Source organism: Gopherus evgoodei, chromosome 1 (genome assembly GCF_007399415.2).
Source record: "Gopherus evgoodei ecotype Sinaloan lineage chromosome 1, rGopEvg1_v1.p, whole genome shotgun sequence".
NCBI classification, from domain to species: Eukaryota; Metazoa; Chordata; order Testudines; family Testudinidae; genus Gopherus; species Gopherus evgoodei.
In genome coordinates this window covers 326,591,188-326,611,533 of record NC_044322.1, presented here as the reverse complement: position 1 = coordinate 326,611,533, position 20,346 = coordinate 326,591,188, and the positions used below count along the sequence as shown (strand labels likewise).

General features: G+C 41.0%; 1 protein-coding gene across 3 annotated transcripts in view; it reads left to right on the top strand.

The window, feature by feature from the left end:
- The window catches only part of GRM8 (glutamate metabotropic receptor 8), a 534,221-nt gene that overhangs the window by 441,634 nt on the left and 72,241 nt on the right, over window positions 1-20,346 (top strand). For all 3 annotated transcript variants that reach the window (XM_030549179.1, XM_030549177.1, XM_030549178.1), the window contains exon 9: window positions 17,681-18,616. In XM_030549179.1, the coding sequence (XP_030405039.1) occupies window positions 17,681-18,616 (936 nt within the window). The remainder of the gene's footprint in view (window positions 1-17,680; window positions 18,617-20,346) is intronic.

Here is a 20,346-nt window from a genome sequence, read left to right as displayed (position 1 = left end):
GCAGGCAAACAGAGAGCTCCTGCCTCCTCGCCAGTCAGTCCCCAACTGAGCCAGGCTCCCTTTTTTTCTCCCCGCTGCAGGCATGGCATCGGCTGCATGTATACTGGGGCGGGGCTAGCTGAGCACACAGGTTTTCTTTAACCCCTGCTGTGCCAGGTGGCCGTTCCTCTGCTCCTTCACAGATGACATGATTACAGTCAATAAGTACCTACATGGGGAACAAATATTTAATAATGGGCTCTTCAATCCACCAGAGAAAGGTATAACATGATCCAATAGCTCAAAGTTGAAGCTGGATTAATTGAGACTGGAAATAAGGCATACATTTTTAATGGTGAGAGTAATTAAACGTTTGAACGATTTACTAAGGATTGTGGGTGTATTCTGACAATTTTAAAATCAATATCGGCTGTTTTACCAAAAAGCTCTATGAATTATTTTGAGGCAGTTCTATGGCCTGTGTCATACAAGAAGGCAAACTAGATGTCACAATCAGGGCTTTCGAGTAGAGCCTGGAGCTGGAGCACAGACCAATAGGTATTTCCCAGAGCTAGAGCGGAGCCAGAGCGGAGCAATTCAAAAATTTGATTGCTCCAAATCCCTGGTCACAATGATCCCTTCTGGCCTTAGAATCTATGAATCTCTCCAGATTAGTACTTGAATGATAGTGAAGTTGAAGCTCAGTCTGGATATGAGGGAGGTGATGTTAGGGTGTGGAGGAAGTATTTGACAGGGCTGTTACTGTAGAGAAGATTAATGCCTTCAATATTGAGGCTGTTTTCCATTCTTTCCCCAATGCATTCACTAACTTGCAGTGTGCCTTATGCCACTTCAGAGAATTTCAATAGTCAAATGTGCCTTTTAGATCTATTCCTTGCTAGATCCATAAAATCTCTACATTCAGACACAGAATTCACCATGGTAACCCATGCCGTTATTACTTCCAGATTAGATTTTGCTCCTTCACATGAGACAATATATGAAGCCCACTTAATTGTTTCTCAAACTGAAATATGTCCAAGACACACATGTCGATGCATTTCCCCTCATTTGTGGGTGAGATGTAGGTGCACAGGTTACCCCATTAGGGGTAAAACCATGGCTACAATCTGGGGCCCTTCTCATTTACTTGGAGTCCTTCCTTTGCTTTCCCTGACAGTAGCACTTTCCCTCTGGCCAACTGGGATAAATCCAGCATCTCTACTTTTGATATCTCTGATGCTGTATAATCAGGTGGCTAGGAAATCTTGAGGAATGGTGTGATCATCAGCAATCCCCTCTTATTTTCACCCTTGAAAACAAATTTTTCAACCTCTGTGATATATCTGGTCTCTAGTGTCCCAGCAGTCAGAGCCTGAACACTTTTAACTGGCGGTCTCCAATGTGACATCAGAATGTATTACTTTTACTACTGTTTCTCTAGCCCATCTGTGTTCTTTAATTTTTATTGCAGTTCAAATGTTTTATGCTTTGAGTCTTCTCTGCCTTTTTGTTCATGTTTGTCTTTTATCCATAGCAAAAAGTAAACCTTCTTGACAGTATTTTCTCTAGCTTAAATTTGTTTCTCTTGCTTGTTTTTTGTGTTCCCAGCTCACTAAGTCCCAGTGTAAAATTTTCAATGTATATATTGACTCTTCACTATAAGTGGCAATACAGACCTGAAAACAAGCTCTTCCTTTGCAGCTAGATGTCTCAAAATACAAACAAACATTTATCTCACCGTTCTGAGCCAGTTCAGGCTTTCAGATGTTTGAATCCAGTTTGTTCACCCAGCCCTGGAATCATGTTTAAGAGGCTGATGTGATTTTCTTTTTTCTATGCAGAACTGACATGTCAGGAGCTAATTACAGAAGGAAGATCTAACTTTTCACTAAAAAGAACTGGCATGTAGTTAAAAAAAGAAATATGACTTTTATTATAGTGACAGCTGATAGTACCTTAAAGTAATATCAATATATAAATCTTTGGATTTAGCATGGTGAAATGCTTCAAATTGAAACATACTATATAAATAAACAGCTCAATTCTCTCCTTTGACTCCCTCCCTTCTACCCCCTCCAAAAAAAAAGTGCAAAACAGAAAGATGGTGTAGTAGCTGGTTAGTTCAAGTGGTTGTGAAAGTTAAGTATGAAGTTTGAAGTGATTTCCATTATATACAGGGTTTGGAGTTTGGTTTAGTGGCTCTCAGCACCACTATGCAAATTGTTCCAGCACCCGTGCCCAGAAGTATAATAGAAAAGATGCGTCCATTCTTGCAATTACTCTCTATGATTCATTTGTGGTCATATATTTTCTTTGAGAATAGTCCACGGGAAATGTGTTATGTACCAAGTTAAAGTCTCTTGAGAACAACCTGATTAGGATACTTCTGAGGCGTAAAAACTTTTAAGTAGAAGAGGGCAATTTTGTGTATTTCCCTTGAAAGTGAAGAACCTCTCTCCCACTGTAGGTGTTTTTATGGCAATTAAAATTTACAACTACAAAAATATAAATCATACACAAACACAGAAAAATGCGTCCTGGAATGCCATAAAAATCCACAGTAATACTTATCTACAGCAATACCAGTAACTCCTTATCTGACATCCCACCAGACTACACTGCACCCTGCCCTTTCCCCATAAGCCTGAGGGGAAAAGATGATCCTTGCAGCCTCCCTTGGTGGTTTACAAATCTGGCCTCTGGCTTCTGGCAGACCGAAGAAGGGAATGCATTCCAAAAGTGAGGCTCTGTCCCAGAAAATGACTTATTACCACCACCTACTTTTTAAACAAAGAGGGTGTTAGTTCAAGTGCTTTTGTTGCTCACTTAGCTGTTTCCCTCTCACAAGAGGAGAGAAGCAGGCTCTTATGTAATGAGGTCCCAAGCCATTCAGTTTAAAACCAACAATTTCTACCTGGGAGCTAATAGGCATCAGTGCAGATTGTGGTGCAGTGATATGATGTGCTCCCCATTTAAAATGTCCATGATGTGTTCCACTTTATAAATGTGCAGCTGCCATGAGTTTCATGGCTTAGGATTGCAGGACTGTGCCCTGGGAGTGAAATCCTACTCCAGGGCAGTTAATAGCAAACTCCATTGACTTCAGTAGGGTCAGGATTCCACCGTAGGTGTTTAGGGGTGTGAGAGATGTACCTCCACTGACTGACATTAATTCCTTTCTGTTCACCACATTTTCTTCCTCCACTCTAGTCTTCCTTTTAACTCCAGCTTTCTTCTTTCATCAAAAGCATTTCTTATTGTGAACATATGATAAGCAGCACTTCAATATAGCTTTATTAATCCTAGTGGATACTGAGTGCAAGGGAAGTGGAGAGGATAAGAGTTTTTTTGATGAGAACAGAAGCTAATACGCTGTGTACAATGTTTTTTGGTTTCTGGTGTTTATTTTTTGAGAAATTGTTGCTCATGCTTTAAGAGTTTAAATAATTGGTTTCTTTGAATTATAAAAGCTGCATGTCAATGCATTTTCAGTGAGCACAGAAAATTTATAATGCATGGTTCTTAGGGCTTGCCAGACTGCCACACACATAAGTATCAAACCTGCAAGTATTTGACATTTGCTGGGTTTCTGTGTCTATTTTATGAAGCCCCATTCTCATATGCTTGTTTCAGTGTGAAGTTATCAGATTAATCATAAGAACATAAGACTGGCAATACTGGGTCACACCAAAGGTCCATCTAGCCCAGTATCTGTCTACCAACAGTGGCCAATGCCAGGTGCCCCAGAGGGAGTGAACCCAACAGACAATGATCGAGTGATCTCTCTCCTGCCATCCATCTCCACCCTCTGACAAACAGAGTCTAGGGATACCCTTCCTTACCCATCCTGGCTAATAGACATGAATGGACTTAACCTCCATGAATTTATCCAGTTCTCTTTTAAATGCTGTAATAGTCCTAGCCTTCACAGCTTCCTCAAGCAAGTTGACCGTGCGCTGTGTGAAGAAGAACTTCCTTTTATTTGTTTTAAACTTGCTGCCCATTAATTTCATTTGGTGGCCTCTAGTTCTTGTATTTTGGAAACAAGTAAATAACTTTTCCTTATTTACTTTCTCTACATCACTCATGATTTTATATACCTTTATCATATCCCCCCTTATTCGTCTCTTTTCCAAGCTGAAAATCCTAGCCTCTTTAATCTCTCCTCATATGGGACCTGTTCCAAACCCCAAATCATTTTAGTTGCCCTTCCCTGAACCTTTTCTAATGCCAGTATATCTTCCCTGCTTTCTTTTCTCCAGACTCTTCCTACCAGTTTATGCTGGAGCATTGGGAACATTACTTTAGATCGCTAAAATCCATTTGAATACCAAGAAGCAGCAGAAAGCAAACTTCAGAGTAACCTCTCAAGAGGTCAAAATATGAATAAAATAAAAAAGTAATATAAGCCTCATTCATCTGGGGTCCTCTCCTGGTGATTCTCTATCTAGGCACCTCACCCCTTCCCCTTAATTTCTCTGGTGGTTACCCTCTCGTATTTGTTTACTCTCTTTAGTAGCTACCTACCTTTCTTTGCCTTCTTGGTAGCTGTTCTCATCTTTGGCAACACCAATCTTCCTGATGGCAGCTTTGACCTCCTTTTCCCTTTCCCTGCTCACTCCTCCTTGTTCTCTCCTTTCTTTTCTATGCTATTACCACCTGATCCTAATATTTCTTTACTCCTTCTACCACTTTGATCCACCTGTGAATATTGGGGAAACTGAAACCAATCCACATCCCTGTTGATCACAGGAGGAAGAGCAGGCACTGGTTATGGCACTATCAATGTTGGAGACCCAAGTTCAAGTCCTTCCTCCATCACAGACTTCCTTGGGCGAGTCACTTAGCTTCTCTGCCTCAATTCCCCATGTTTAGAATTGGTATAATAAAATCATCCTATTGTGTTGCAAGGATAAATATGTAAAAGATTCTGGTCACCTCATCTCAAAAAAGATATATTAGAAATGATATATTGGAAAAGAGGACAGAGAAGGACAATAAAATGATTAGATGTATGGAATATCTTCCATAGATAGAGAAATTAAATCACAGAATAGAATATCAGGGTTGGAAGGGACCTCAGTAGATCATCTAGTCCAACCCCCCTGCTCAAAGCAGGACTAATCACCAGACAAATCAGATTTTTGCCCCAGATCCCTAAACAGCCCCTTCAAGGATTGAGCTCATAACTCGGGGTTTAGCAGGCCAGTGCTCAAACCACTGAGCTATTCATCCCTCCAAGTCACCCCCACAGCCCCTGCACTGCTGTTACTGTGGTGGTCAGGCAGTGATTTAAAGGACCCGGGGCTCCTGGCCGCTGCTACTGCTAGTGCACCAGCAGCTGGAGCCCCGGGCCCTTTAAATTGCTCCCAGAGCCCTGGGGTAGTGGCAGCGGCCAGGAGCCTGGGCCCTTTAAATCACCATTGGAGCCCTGGGCAGTGCAGGCCCAGCAGCGCTGAAGGGCTGGCTGAGGGAATCTGGCCCTAGCCCCGCCCCTTCCAGAGGCCCAGAGCTGCCCCCCCACCTTGCTCAGGACTCTGGGCGCCCTGCTTAGGTTACTTTCACCCCTGTCTATAGGGTGACCATAGTTCCAATTTTGGCCACGACAGTTCACTTTTTAAACCTTGTCCAAGTTATGACTGTGTGTGTGTGCATGCGTGCAAAACTGGGCATTTGTTCCATGTAGTCTTGCTTGGGGGAGGGTACAGGGGGCTCGGAAGAATGTTCAGGAAAGAGCAAACAGGATAAATGTCCAGTTTTGTCAAAAAACTTGTGGCATCCATGATGTCGGTTCCAGTGAGCAGCGACACCAGCCCCATGCAGCAGAACTCAGGCAAACGGCGATTCCAAGTGGCTTGGCTCAGGCAAGCAGTGACACCAGGTGGCTCAGGCCAGCCCCATGTGGCAAAGCTTGGGCCAGCACCTGAACACTGACCATCTTTTACCCAGTGTCCTGTTTTCAGCTTAGGAAAATACGGTCACCCTAGACATCTATAAAATCATGAACGGTATGAAGAAAGTAAGTAAGAAAGTATTATTTACCCCTTTCACATAACACAAGAACTAAGGGATCACCTGATGAAATTAACAGACAGCAGGTTCAAATAAACATAAGGAGGTACTTCATTCAGCACACAGAGAACCTATGAAACTCAATGCCACTGGATGTTGTGAAGGCCAAAAGTATAACTGGATTAAAAAAAGAATTAAATAAGTTCATAGAGGATAGGTCCATCGCCAACTATTAGCCAAGCAGGTCAAGGATGTAACTCCATGCCCTGGGTTTCCCTAAATTTCCACTGCCAGAAGGTGGAACTAGATGACAGGGGATGAATCACACAAAATTGTCCTGTTCTGTTCATCCCCTTTGAAACATCTGGCACTGGCTACTGTCAGAAGACAGCGTACCAGGGTAGATGTAACATTGATGTGGCCCAATATGACCATTCTGATGAAGAGTAATGACTACTTTTTTCTGTAGTCCATTGTAACTTCTAGGGAAAAAAGCTATTTTTCACAGGTTATTTTCAACAAAATGAATTGCCTTTCACATGTTTTGCTGACTTCTAAGCAAGGGTTTCAAACACAATGGACATACAGTGTCAAGTGGAATGCACAAAAATATATTCATTGCACACTTGCAGTTCGTTATTTTTCTGTGGGAGGAATGAATATGGAGAATTTTTCACCCACACAAATGTAAGTATAAAACAAACAAGCAGCAACAAAGGAAAAACAATTGGCAGGAGAATAAGATGGAGCAAAGCATATTATTTTTTCTAACTAATGGATCTGTTGAAAAAATTGAGCCATACAAATACCAGCAACCAAAAACAATTTATCCCTTATATCCGCTAGTAACATGCCATATAGCTGATGAGTATATGTGTCAAATGAATACATTCAATTATCATTCTAATTCAATATCCTGTCGGCAGTCTTGATACCACAACTGTCCTTATCTACCCAAGCTGCTTTTGTGGTAATATTGGGAGAAATATTGGTTACACAAATTCATGTTTGTTGTTTTTACAATTTTTTTCTGTTTATAAGTTAAAAAAAGTTTGTGAAATTGGAGCATTTAAAATAATCAATTTTTATTTCAAAATTTCATGCACATTATTTTTACTCTATTAGAATGTTTGAATAAAATTGAAAATCATTTTGGTTCTGAAAATACAGGAATAGTTTTGTAAAAAGTCAAGAGAACGTGGTGGTCTCCAGAAGCCTTGAGGTCTAATGTATTAAATACACGACCTTGAATCAAGTTGTCCAGAATTACTCTATCACTGTCAGGCTTTAATATTACTTTGTTCTGATACAGAACTTTACAGATAGTTTTTAGTCAAGTTGGTAGATGTTGTTATTTATATGGACACAGTAACAATAAGACACAGACACCATAATATGGTTAAATGCAGAGGCCACAACTTTATTTAAAACTATTATCTAGCTGCAGTTACCACCCCAAAGTACCCAGAAGGGTTGTTCTAATGCAAATGTCAGTGGACACCAATGGCTTTGGTGGATTATAAACCCGAGGCCATGCTCCCTTGCAACCCTAAGATCTTCCCAGTGACCTTGATAGGAAGCCAGAGTCCTGATCTTCTCCGTTGCTCCACATCGGAGGTAGGAGAAATAATATAAGGGGAACCACAAGCTGTGTGAGGCATAGCGGCACACCACCTCATCATACAGTGCTGTTCCCAGGACCAATGCCGAGGCAGCCCACTGGGTTGATTCAGGGTGAGACTGAAACAGGGAGCCCACAATGGCTACCATACCTAGACAGCAAACTGTAACTACCCTCTCACGCTTCACCGTCGCCACCAAATGGAAACCAATCACCCATCCCCATCCCCACCACCCAATGGAAGCAAGTAGTAAGCAGGACAGGCCCCAGAGCTTGGACCCAGATGCAGCATGTGACCTCCCCTCCCCAAATCATGCCCTGTGGCATAAGGGTGGGATGTGAAAAGAAGTAGCTCTACAGGTTGAAGGCAAAATGAAGGCAAATGGAGGTAAGGAAAGGAGAGGGGAACATCAACTTAGCTGTTCCCACTTGAGGCCTCTTGCCCTACTCCAGCCTCAGAAGGTGACCATTGCTCCCAGCCCTGTGAAAGCACACCCAGGCTAGTGGGGCAAGAATTTCCATTTAACATATGGGAAAATTGAGATTCAAAGAGGTTACATTATTTGTCCAAGATCACAAAGGAATTCAGGGTCAAAACTAGTATCACACAAGGCCTATTGACTCTCAATCCGATACAAATTCCATTAGAACACATTATTGTCCGTTCATCTTTTTGTATCTCTTCCCAAATAATGGGGATAATTCCTGCTGACCTACCTACATGTAATTGGGGACATCTTAAATCTTATATATTTTCAGGATTTCACATATGGTAAATATCATTGCCCCATCTTACATCTAGTGAAACTGAAAGGTAGTAAGGTCTGTCTACACTTTGAGCTGGAGATGTAAATTCCAGCTTAAGGTGATATACCCTTGCTAGTGCTGACTGAGCTAGTGTGCTAAAAAATACAGTGGCAGAAGTGGGCAAGCCAGCCTGAGTACATACCTAGCATTGCAGATGAGACTGTACTAAGGGTGGCTAGCCTCTTCTGCAGCTTGTGCTGCCATGGCTACGCTCTGTTTTTAAAATGCTAGCTCAGTCAGACCTATTACAGGTATGTCTCCTTGAGCTGGAATATACACCTGCAGCACAAAATGTAGATGTATCCAAGGAGAGGTTCAGTCGTTTGCCTAGGAAGAATTGTGGGCTAGTGGGTTAACAGAAGTCTTAATCTCTCATCCTGGTTCTAACAGCGATTCCGTATGTGATGAGTTAGTTTTCCGTGCTCCTCTTTTCCTAGATTTAAAATGGGGATAATGACATTTCTCACATCATTCCAAGCTGGTGTGTAAGTGATAATTGTATTTGATTCTGTCATTCAGAATCTTCATCCAGTCTGCTTTGTTTAGGACTGGATTATTTTATAACTGATTGTAGCAAAGTTACAGACCAGCTAGAAACTAACATTTTTATCAAGCTTTAGGCAGCAGTCTAAACCTGGGCATTCAGGAAATGACAACCAATATTCAATGTACAGGAGAACATCAGGCAGTGTGGTCAAGGGCTAACATTTCACAGCAAACATGGTGAAGTTAGTAATGAAACTGACTTGACACTGCCATTGGCAATCCAGATTCCTGACAGATTTTATCTCTGACTCTGTTTGCGTTCTGATGGATTGGTTGCCCTTGACTTGTTTCCCGTCTACACATCCATAGTTAAATATTTGTAATTTCAGCCTGTAAGTACACCCTGCCTGTCTTGGGAGCTATAAAAACTGGCTGGGAGGCCAAATCAATGATCATCATATTTAGGCTCATAATGAATTACATTCACTTTTGGTGAGCCAGTTTCAGTTTAATTTCTGAATATTATAGTTGAAATTACTTGGTTGAACAAAGTACATGAGAAAGTTTAACTTGTACTTTGGGAGTTATAGATCCATTATAGAATGCAAAAGGCTAAATATGAGACTAAATTTTATTATATTATGGAGTTGTTTCCCTTCAGTGATGAACCTTTAGTCAGAAAAGAAATAATTGTAGGGATCTGTGACAGAGCTAAGCAAAACTCTTAGAAAGAGCTTTGGGTAACATTTTAATTCTTGGTCATTTTTATAAGTCAGGATTAGAATATGTTTTAAAAGCCACATTAACTGATACCCAGAAGTCTTGATGCTTCTGAAGAACTGAGTTGCCTGACTCTAAATGAAAACATTAGCCTGTTTGTTCCATTAATGACATCAGAATAACACCATTTATATCCTAGACAGATACTACTGATGTACGACTTCCTCTGTCTATAGCTAGTATTATTTAGCTCATTACAGCACTATTCTTAAAGAAATATCTTTCTGTTATTGAATTATCATTGGGTAAATATCAGATTCAGAACTAATGTTTTAAATAGTTGAAATACAAGGTAATTTCCTAATTATAAATAATAATATTATATATCCTGAAGCAATTTTACGGGCATTGCAATATTATTTAGATAAAGCCCTGATGAACACCCTATAAAACCATGATTTATTCTTCAGATTCTGTCCTTCCCAGGAAAGTCAGCAGGGCTGCCCCAGCAATAAGATCAATCTGTTTCTCTCTCTCTCTCTCTCTCTATCCAGGTTCTGATATTGTCATAGGTCACTGTAGTATCTGAGGAAGGGCAGAATTTTGTCTGTTTTCATTAATGATGGAAAGTCTGCTTCAAAAATATGTTATGCAACCTATTAATAACATAAATGGTTGGTCTCTAGTTTCTAAGAGCACTGCTAGTTAAATTAGTTGCTGAGTTGCTAAAGGAATGAAGGTGCTGGATTGTGAATATGCCTGCTATATGCTGTATTGTGGCATGTACAGATCATGCTTTGCATTAATCCAGCTTTCCCAGCATCATTTTTTTAGTTTTTTAATTAGAGGTTAAAGAAGAAATGTAATTGTAATATTCATAAAAGGCTGGCACTGTTTATTCAGTGTTGTTATGAAACTTCATTCAGTCTGTGTTTTCACTGGTTAACTGATATAATGAGTTTTAGGGCTGTAAATCTGAACAAGTTACAACTCCATCAGGCACACATATCCTACATAGTTGATTTTTATGATGGTTACTCCTGTTTAAATAGCAAGGAAGGTACATTCTCTTGTTTCCTGACAAATTTGTTCTGAAATGAACAAATATTGTAATTTAAGGAAATAATTATATACTCTGTTTTTGGTTATTATGCGGATAATCATTAAGAGAGTGGAAAACGGCAGATATCATCTAATGCCTTTTTGCTAAGGGAACTTTAGACACATCTTGGGTACGTCTGCACTAACTGCCGGATCGGTGAGTAGTGATCAATCTACCGGGGATCGATTTATCTTGTGCAATGTAGGTGTGATAAATTGATCCCCGATAGCTCTCCCGTTGACTGCTGAATTCCAGCTTGGTGAGAGGGGGAAGCAAAGTCAACATGGGAGCCGAGGCACACCACGATTACACAAAGTAAGTAATTTTAATTCGATCTAAGATGCTGTCAAGTATAATTCCCAAATCTGGACCTTAGCGTCCAAAATATGGGTACTAGCATGAATTCCCCTAAGCTTAATTACCAGCTTAGATCTGATAGCGCTGCCACCAATCAGGAATTTTAGGGCCTGATACCCTCTGGTCCCCCCCAAACCTTCCCAGGGGACCCCAAGACCCAGATTCCTTGAGTCTCACCACAAAGGGAAATAACCCACTTCCCTTCTCCCTCTTCCCCTCCAGGTGTTCCCTCCCTGGGTTCCTGGAGAGATATACAGAATCAAGCTCCATGAATCTAAACAAAGGGATTCCACCCTCCCTGCTTCAAGTCCTTGAAACACAAGTACTGAGAGATCTAACCTCTCTCCCCCCTCACCCAGAGGGTATGCAAAGTCAGGCTAAGTAAATCTAACACAAAGAGATTTTCCCCCTCCCTTCGTTTCTTAGCCTTAACCAGTGAAAAACACTCAAACAGGTCTTAAAAAGAAAGAAAAAGGACATAAAATGGTCTCTGTATTAAGGTGACAATATACAGGGTCAATTGCTTAAAGGAAAAAAAATGAATAAACAGCCTTATCCAAAAAGAATACAATTTAAAACATTCCAGCAACTACACACATGTAAATACAAAAAAAAAAACCATATAAACCTATTGTCTTACTATCCTTGTACTTACAACTTGGAAACAGAAGCTTAGAAAGCCTGGAGATAGAAAAATCACTCTCAGAGCCGAGAGGATCACCGAACCAAGACAAAGAACAAAGAACTCACACCCAAAACTTCCCTCCACCCAGATTTGAAAAAGTCTTGTTTTCTGATTGGTCCTCTGGTCAGGCGTTTGGTTCCCTGTGTTAACCCTTTACAGGAAAAAGAACATTAACCCTTAGCTATCTGTTTATGACAGATGTGTCGACTTCAGCTAGGCTATTCTTGTAGCTGAAGTTGCGTATCTTAGATCAATCCCCTTGCAGTGTAGACCAGGCCCTTTGTAGCATAAATATCCATCAAGGAGTTTGGTTTGAAAATTCAGAGGAGCCACTGAAATAAAATTAATAATAAGGTTTAAACTATTACCAATAATAAAATCTGAGCAAGCCTGTTCTGTACATACCTAACATGTGCAACAGATTAGGATGGATTTAAGATAGCAATTTGCCTTGTCTTGTGATGACATTGTAGTTGAGAGCACTAAGCAGCTGGCACACACAAATGTAAGTAACAAAAATGAGTGTACCAGAAATGAAATTTACCAAGGACTATCAAATAATCTGAATGAGCCTCAGCCAACTTTAGCAGACTCTGAGCAACAGAAGGGCTGTTTCTTGTTCAGAGTGGGCAAAATAGTCCCAGAAGTGATACACTGATTATTATTTTTTTCTGACTGGCACTTTCTCTTCTTTCTCCTCTCTCCTATCTTCTTTTTGCGTTATTTTTTTATTCTTCTAAGCCAAGTTTTTAAAAAATGGGTGTGTAAAGTTAAGCTCCTAAATCACTTTGTGTGAGATTTTTAAAGACATTCAGGCATCTAAAAATGCAGATAGGAGCCATGAGGGAGTTTCCAAAGCACCCAAGCGTGTAAGGAGACTAACTTGCATTTAAATCAATGAATCAAATTAAATGCATTCCCTTAGGCACTTTTGAAAATTCTGCCCGTAAGTCCGTATTTAGACACCAACATAAATGACCTGATTACCAAAAGTGCTGAGCACCCAGCAGTTCCCTTTGACTTCAGTGGAAGTTATGGACATTCAACAATTCTGAAAATTAGGCCATTTATTTAAGTGCTTCAGTGTGGATTTAGGAACCTAGTTTTAGGCAAACAATTGTGAAAGACTTGTCCCATTTCTTCTCTGATATCCTTTTTGTATCTTACTATCCTTTCTTATAGCCAGTGGGTCTCCAGTTAAATTAAGAATAAAATGCAATACTATCAATTTATGAGTTGATTATGCCTTAAGGTTTGGGGTGTTTAATCAATTTTTATATTGTTAACTTTATGATAGAAAAACTGCAAGGGCTTTTGAGAGTGTTGTAACAGACTCTGGCCATTATGAAATGTACTGAGTTACTTCAGTACATTCATATTAAGTAAAATAAAGTTTTTAAAATATGTGAAGTACATAGCATACTGGAGGTTTATAGGTACCTGGGGATTCAGCTAGATGACCTACAGAAACATGTCTTTTCAGTCTTTAATTTATGTGAGCTGGACCATTGCTTCCTTTTCTGTGAGTAAAGGGGACCTCTAGCAGATGTCTAGGGACACCCAAAGAAAAGTAACACTTGCTCTGTGGTATCATCCCTCTCTCACTCTGCCTCCATGGGAGTAGTCTCTGAGTGATCTGCAGGGATCCCTGGCAGTGGAGGGGGGAGGAAGAGGTGCTGGAGTGGGATGGAGCAAAGCTGTGGGAACGGTTGCTTTCTGCAGTACTGTACCCTCTCCCACACCCATAATCAATACCTAAGTAAGGTCATGCTGACCCTCTCAGAATTACTTATCTGTCATATATCTAAGGTATTTCTAAATCACCTCAAAGTTAAATGATCAGCTACATATGTGTATGTCCCCTTTGCTGAGTGATCGCCCACCTGCAATATATATATACTGAAGGGAGGTTAGGTAGAAATGGCCAGCAGGCAAATCCATGGGATCATGGGTTCTATAGAAGCAGTGCTCTGTGTGACTCTGTGAAGGGAAAAGGACTCTGAAGATCTCTGGGTATCCTTGGATTTAGAAGGCCCAGTTGCTTACTTCTTCTTCAGGAGCAACCTCCTCTTTCTCCAAAGGTATAATAATGCAATGACAATCCCATAAGGAGGGACTCACAGAATTTCCTGTCTGCTAGGGACCTTTTTTCCATGTCTGGGGCAACCTGGATCTATGAATCTAATCATGAGATTAGCCTAAAAAACAATCACTCAGACAGGAAAATTTGGGACAAATAAAGTGAAATGGGGGATAAAACATTCCAACCCTCCCCAGCCTCAAATATTGAACATTTCCTATTTTTATGTACATTTTTTTAGCCTTGAAAGATCACTTTTGTTTTAGATCATTCTAGGCTTAAAAGACTGGAATGATTACATTTTTTTTAAAAGAAAAAAGAAGCAAGTGTGCTTTTCTGGTGAGATTTTCTAATATTTGTAGCATTATATTGTCATAATATGAATTATGTGGTACATATTTTGTGTGCCAGATCTACTGGAATGAAAACTATAATATGAATCATTACTAGTGACCTTCTCCAGATGGGCATTTATTACTGCTGTTGTCACTAGATCATGTAACTTTTGAGACATTGAAATGTATTTGCTAACTGCAAGAGTTTTGAGGGACATTCAAGAATGGTGATAAGGGCTGGATGAAATTTTGTAAAATATTGCATAGTTGTAGATTAAAAGAACGTGTACCCATTTTGCTCAGCTAAACAAGCGAAACACTCAGAAGTACTTGAGTGATATATATATGAATGATGTTTTTGTATCTTCCGCCCCGCCCATTACCTTACCAGTCTTTAATGTATTTATCCTCACAGCACCGATGTGAGGTAAAAGTGCTAATACTGTACTTTTAGTTATCATTCAGAATTCATAGCAACGCTTTTCCTTCATTCCATTCATTAGATGTATTAGGTTGCCCAAAATAGTATGATTGCTAGTCTTGAGAATCAGGAGGACTGTAGAATAGCCTAAGACTCCTAGGGTATGTCTACACTATGATAAAACACCCATAACTGGCCTGTGTTGGCTGACCTGTGTCAGCTGACTCAGGCTTGTGAGGCTCGGGCTGTGGGGCTAAAACACTGCAGTGTGGACGTTTGGGCTTGGCCTGGAGCCCAGGCTCTGGGACTCTCCCCACTTGCAGGATCCCGGAATCTGGGCTCCAACCTGAGCCCAAAAGTCTACACTGCAATGTTATAGTTCCATAGCATGAGCTTCATTACTTAAGTTCCCTCTAAACTGCACAGCTGCCTATTAAACCCTGCGCATGGGCTCAGGGCTGCAGCGGGGAGAGATGCCGCTCCCCTAAGCACAGACCTGACATGGTGAGGAGAGGTGCCTCTTCCTGCCGGCCCCAGCAGGGACCTGCCTCAGACTTGCAGCGGCCAGGGGACAGGTGTCCCTTCCCCGGCCTCACCCCAGCCCCAGCATGGACCTGCCGCAGCCAGGGGAGAGGCATCTCTTTCCCCTCTCCCTCCCCCAGCCAGGTGCTTCTGTGGAGAGAAAGAGCTGGGGGGAGTCCGATCTTCCTGCTGTAGCCCCCGGGCAGCCTGCATCCCAAACCCCTCATCCTCAGCCCCACCTCAGAGCCCGCACCTCCAGCCAGAGCTCTCACCTCGCCCCCACACCCTAAACCTCTGCCCCAGCCCTGAGCTGCTCATCCCTGGCCCCACTCTGGAGCCCTCACCCCCTTTCCCCACACCCTAATCCTCTGCCCCAGCCCTGAGCCGCCCTCCCACACTCCGAACCCATTGGCCTCACCCCCACCACATGAATTTTATCATCTAAACTAATGTGGAGGTGACGTGTCACACATCACTTCCATATTGGTGCACATAACAAAACTCATTCTGTATATGTGTGGGAAAAATTAGAGGGAACACTGCCATGACCTTGAGTCAGCTGACACTAGGGTTGCCAGGCATCCAGTTTTCGACCAGAATGCCCAGTTGAAAATGGACCCTGGTGGCTCCGGTCAGCGCTGCTGACTGGGCCTTTAAAAGTCCAGTCAGCTGCACAGAGGAGCTAAGGCAGGCTCCCTTCCTACTTTGACTCTGCGCAGTTTCCCAGAAGTGACTGGCATGTCCGGCCCCTAGGTGCAGGGCGGCCTGAGAACCTCCATGTGCTGCCCCCGGCCTAAGCGCTGGCTCTGCAGCTCCCATTGGCCAGGATGTGATGGAGGCAGGGCCTTAGAGAAGGGGCGTAGCAGGAGGCAGAGCAAGGGTGTTTGGTTTTGTGCAATTAGAAAGTTGGCAACTCTAGCTGACACAGGTTAGGCACAACTGTTTTATTACAGTGTAGACATACTCCTATAGACTTGAGTGAACGTTGCATCAGGCCCTTAGACCCAGATCATCAAAGATATTTAGGTACCTAAACTCCCATTGATTGTAATGGAAGTTAGATGATGAAATCCCTTTGTAGATCTAGGCCCTAGAGACTTTATGAGTGTGTTTACGTTCGATGCATCATTATAGTTGGGTGCTTTTGCTGTGATAAATAAAATGAACCAGAAGGTCCCCTATGGCACAGAAGAGTAGAACAGAGGCTCCATTGTCAAGTCAACACGGCTATATGGCTGGTGCTTGGCTGCTTAGAGGCAGGGGATTGAGGCTGTCAAGCAGCTGCCTTGCACACTCTGAAATTTGTGGCAATACTGCTGGATCTTCTAAGGCCAAAATTATCACCTTTGCCATACTGGCCTTACTTTGTCCTCTGCCAGTGGAAGGTGAAAAGACCCATGCCACATGGAAGTTTATTATTGTTGTTTTACTTATAAATACAATCTATAAATGCAAAACTGTGCTAGGCACTTTACAGGCAAGTATGAAGACACAGTCCCCGCACTTAAGAGTTTGTGATCTAATTCAATAATGTACGCATGAAGGATGGGGGCACAAAGGAAAGGGCCAGATTCTGCCATCCTGGCAATCGCACCTTACTCTGTAAGTAGCTCTATTTAAATCAGTGGGACCCCTTGTGGAGCAAAGTGCTACTCAACCTGAGTAAAGGTGGCAGAATCTGGGCCAAGGTGCAGAAGTTAAGCAAGAATCTTGTTAGATTCATGAGTTTTCTTTACAGATTTTTTTTTTTTGTGGGGGAGACGTCCTATTTGTTATATGTCACGGTGGAGAGATCCAGGATTGATGGGCCTTTTCAAACAAGTTTGCACTGCGTGTATGAATTTTAAACTATAAAAAGATATTGGAATTTTTAAACCAGGAGGACTGAAGTGCAGCTGTGACATCTCTTTAAATTATTAATCATATTGTGGTGTATACACATTTTTACCCACTAGAAATGGGGGAAAAAAAAGAGATTCTTATGCATTTCGAGCAAAAGTTGAAGGATGAAAACGTATAAACAGATAACAGGTTCTCCTTGGAAGAGATGGCATTATGTCTAAATAGAAGTGGATCCTTTCCTGGTCCTTTTTATTCTGTCAGAGTTGATGCATGGAGATTTTAATCTGTTCTTTTGCAGTATCAGAAATTAATTCCAAACCCACATACTCCACATATCCTAATTAAATGTTTAAAAACTACTGGTATTTATACTTGCATGTGATTAGTTTATAAACTTCTTTATTTAGGATTTTTTGCTTTTAAACTAGCCTGTAGTCAATAAATCTGTTTACAGATGTCAATTTGGTCAGCAGTAAAGAGGTAAATAGAAACTAATGACACTCATCAAGCCCATGGCATGAATGATTTATTGGGCACAATCATTTAACACTTTCATAAAGTCAATATGAGGGAAAGAAACAGGTTTCTTATTATGGTAAACTGTATTTGTACTGTCAGCACACCATGATTTATGACAAACCTGTGGCCAGGATTAGGATATTATAAATGAAGGAAAATGGAAGGCTCATTAATTTTTTATACCCATAGGTAGAAGACATGCAGTGGGCTAGCAGAGATCATACTCATCCAGCATCTGTTTGCAGCCTGCCCTGTAAACCTGGTGAAAGAAAGAAAACAGTAAAGGGAGTGCCTTGCTGTTGGCACTGTGAACGCTGTGAAGGGTACCATTACCAAGTGGATGAGCTCACCTGTGAACTGTGCCCATTTAATAAGCGACCAAATGCCAACCGCACAGATTGCCAGCTTATTCCAATAATCAAACTGGAATGGCATTCTCCCTGGGCCATCGTACCTGTGTTCATAGCTATTCTCGGAATTATTGCAACCACCTTTGTCATCGTGACATTTGTCCGCTACAATGACACACCCATCGTCAGGGCATCTGGCCGTGAACTCAGCTACGTGCTATTGACTGGGATTTTTCTCTGTTACTCTATCACTTTTTTAATGATTGCCGCTCCGGACACAGTGATCTGCTCATTTCGACGGCTCTTTTTAGGACTCGGCATGTGCTTCAGTTACTCTGCCTTGCTCACAAAAACTAATAGAATCCACAGAATATTTGAGCAAGGTAAAAAATCTGTCACAGCTCCAAAGTTTATTAGCCCGGCTTCCCAGTTGGTGATCACTTTCAGCCTCATATCCATGCAGCTTCTTGGAGTCTTCATCTGGTTTGCTGTTGATCCACCACATATCGTAGTAGACTATGGAGAGCAGAGGACACTTGATCCAGAAAATGCCAGAGGAGTTCTCAAATGTGACATTTCTGATCTTTCTCTCATTTGTTCCCTTGGATACAGTATTCTGTTGATGGTCACATGCACTGTGTATGCTATTAAAACAAGAGGGGTTCCAGAGACCTTCAATGAAGCAAAACCCATTGGATTTACTATGTACACCACCTGCATAATTTGGTTAGCTTTTATTCCCATCTTTTTTGGTACTGCGCAGTCCACAGAGAAGGTAAGTGACAATAAAATTAAGAATTAAATATTAACCTGCCTTTTTCAGTTACAATATTTGTAAAATTATATTAATTCAGTCTTATAAATTACTAATTCTGAATGTGAACACAAATTCCTAGACTATTAGGAAATGGAAGGTAATGGCATGTGTCTTTGGAAAGGTGCATTTCCTGGGTTTTGTAACAAGATCTGGGATCTGGCTATGACATGATTGCCATAATAGCTTGGTCATTTTCTGGATACATCTTTTCCTTAAATGACTGCTTCCACTAATGTGTATTATTATCCTTTCATGATGCTTCAGTCTGTTGTATGAAACGCTGTAAATGTTTGCTGCCTAGCACAGAACTGATGCAAATAGATATATTTCAAAACTCCACAAAGATCTACTTACACTTGTCAAAAATAATGAAGAAGAATGTTTGGGTAGAATGAAAGTCATTACCTTTACCTGTCAGCCACACACATAAGTAAGTAAGTAAGTAAATAAAAAAATAAATACAAATATGGGGAGAAAAATGCCCAGTAAATTGAATATTGATCTCATATAAAACCTTGCAGAAGGGTTCAGCTAATTAATTAATAGCTCCTTGAGAAATTAGGCTCATGAAAATGAGCTCTTTTGATGAGAGAGTCAGTCTAACATGTTCAGAGGTCAGTTCTTCCTTGTTCAGTTGACAAGATCCTTATCAGTCAGGGAGAACCATATACAGTATCTCAAACATTTAACTCTATCTCTCTTGCTTCTAATGGGAAGACAGAGACATGTCAGTTTGTCTCCAGCTGACATTGGTAAAGATGGCAGATCCGCTACGAAAGAGCAATAAAACACAGATCAGTCACCAAGATGGTTTGGAAAATCTTGAAAAGCAGAAATGTAGGGTATGAATTCCTGAACCAGAGTATCCTCCTGCTCCCACTCCTAGTGGGTGATTTTTTTAAAATTTATTTTTTAAAATATGCAAAATGTTTTTCAGAAAATGGACTACAGAATCTATCCCCATCAATGTATATGGAAACGGCTACATGCTTTCAGCTGGCATAACCCCCTTGGCTTCAAAATTCAAAGTGTTATTGTGTGACTAAATAAAACACCTGCTGATTCAGGCATAAAAGTTTTCAGGGGGAGCAGAGCTCATTACTATGATCTTTTTCACTTCTATCGATCAGTGTGGCTTTCACCCAGGTTTCTTTAAAAAAAAAAAAAAAAAGCATTAAGCACGCTCACTGCTGAATAGGTCAGACTGCCACAAAGCTGAGATCTGTAACCTGCCATGACTTGCATGGCCTTGTTCAGAATGAAAGGCCATTAATATTTTATGGAGAATTAAGCCCTAAGTTAGTGGCAAAGCGTAGGTGCAGTAAGTAAAGCTGAAGAACTCTGACATTTATAATTGGAACACGGAAATACTTTTAGCTGATAATCATATGTATGAACAGAGTTTAAATGCTGATGTTTTTATGTATAGGTTTAAGTCAGGAAAGACTTGTGTGGATAGAGATATAATACTTATTGTTTGAAAGAGAATGTTTTACCATTCAGGGCATGCTGAGTTTAGCAAGGGATGGTATTTGTGACTAAACAAATGTATTTCTGGATAATGGAAAATGCTTTTTAGCCAGTGGTTCCACAATGACTTTTAATTTACACAATAGGTTCACATTTATTTGATGCAAGAGATGACACACTCTCCACTTCTAAAGAGGAGAATAGTAAACCCCTCTGTT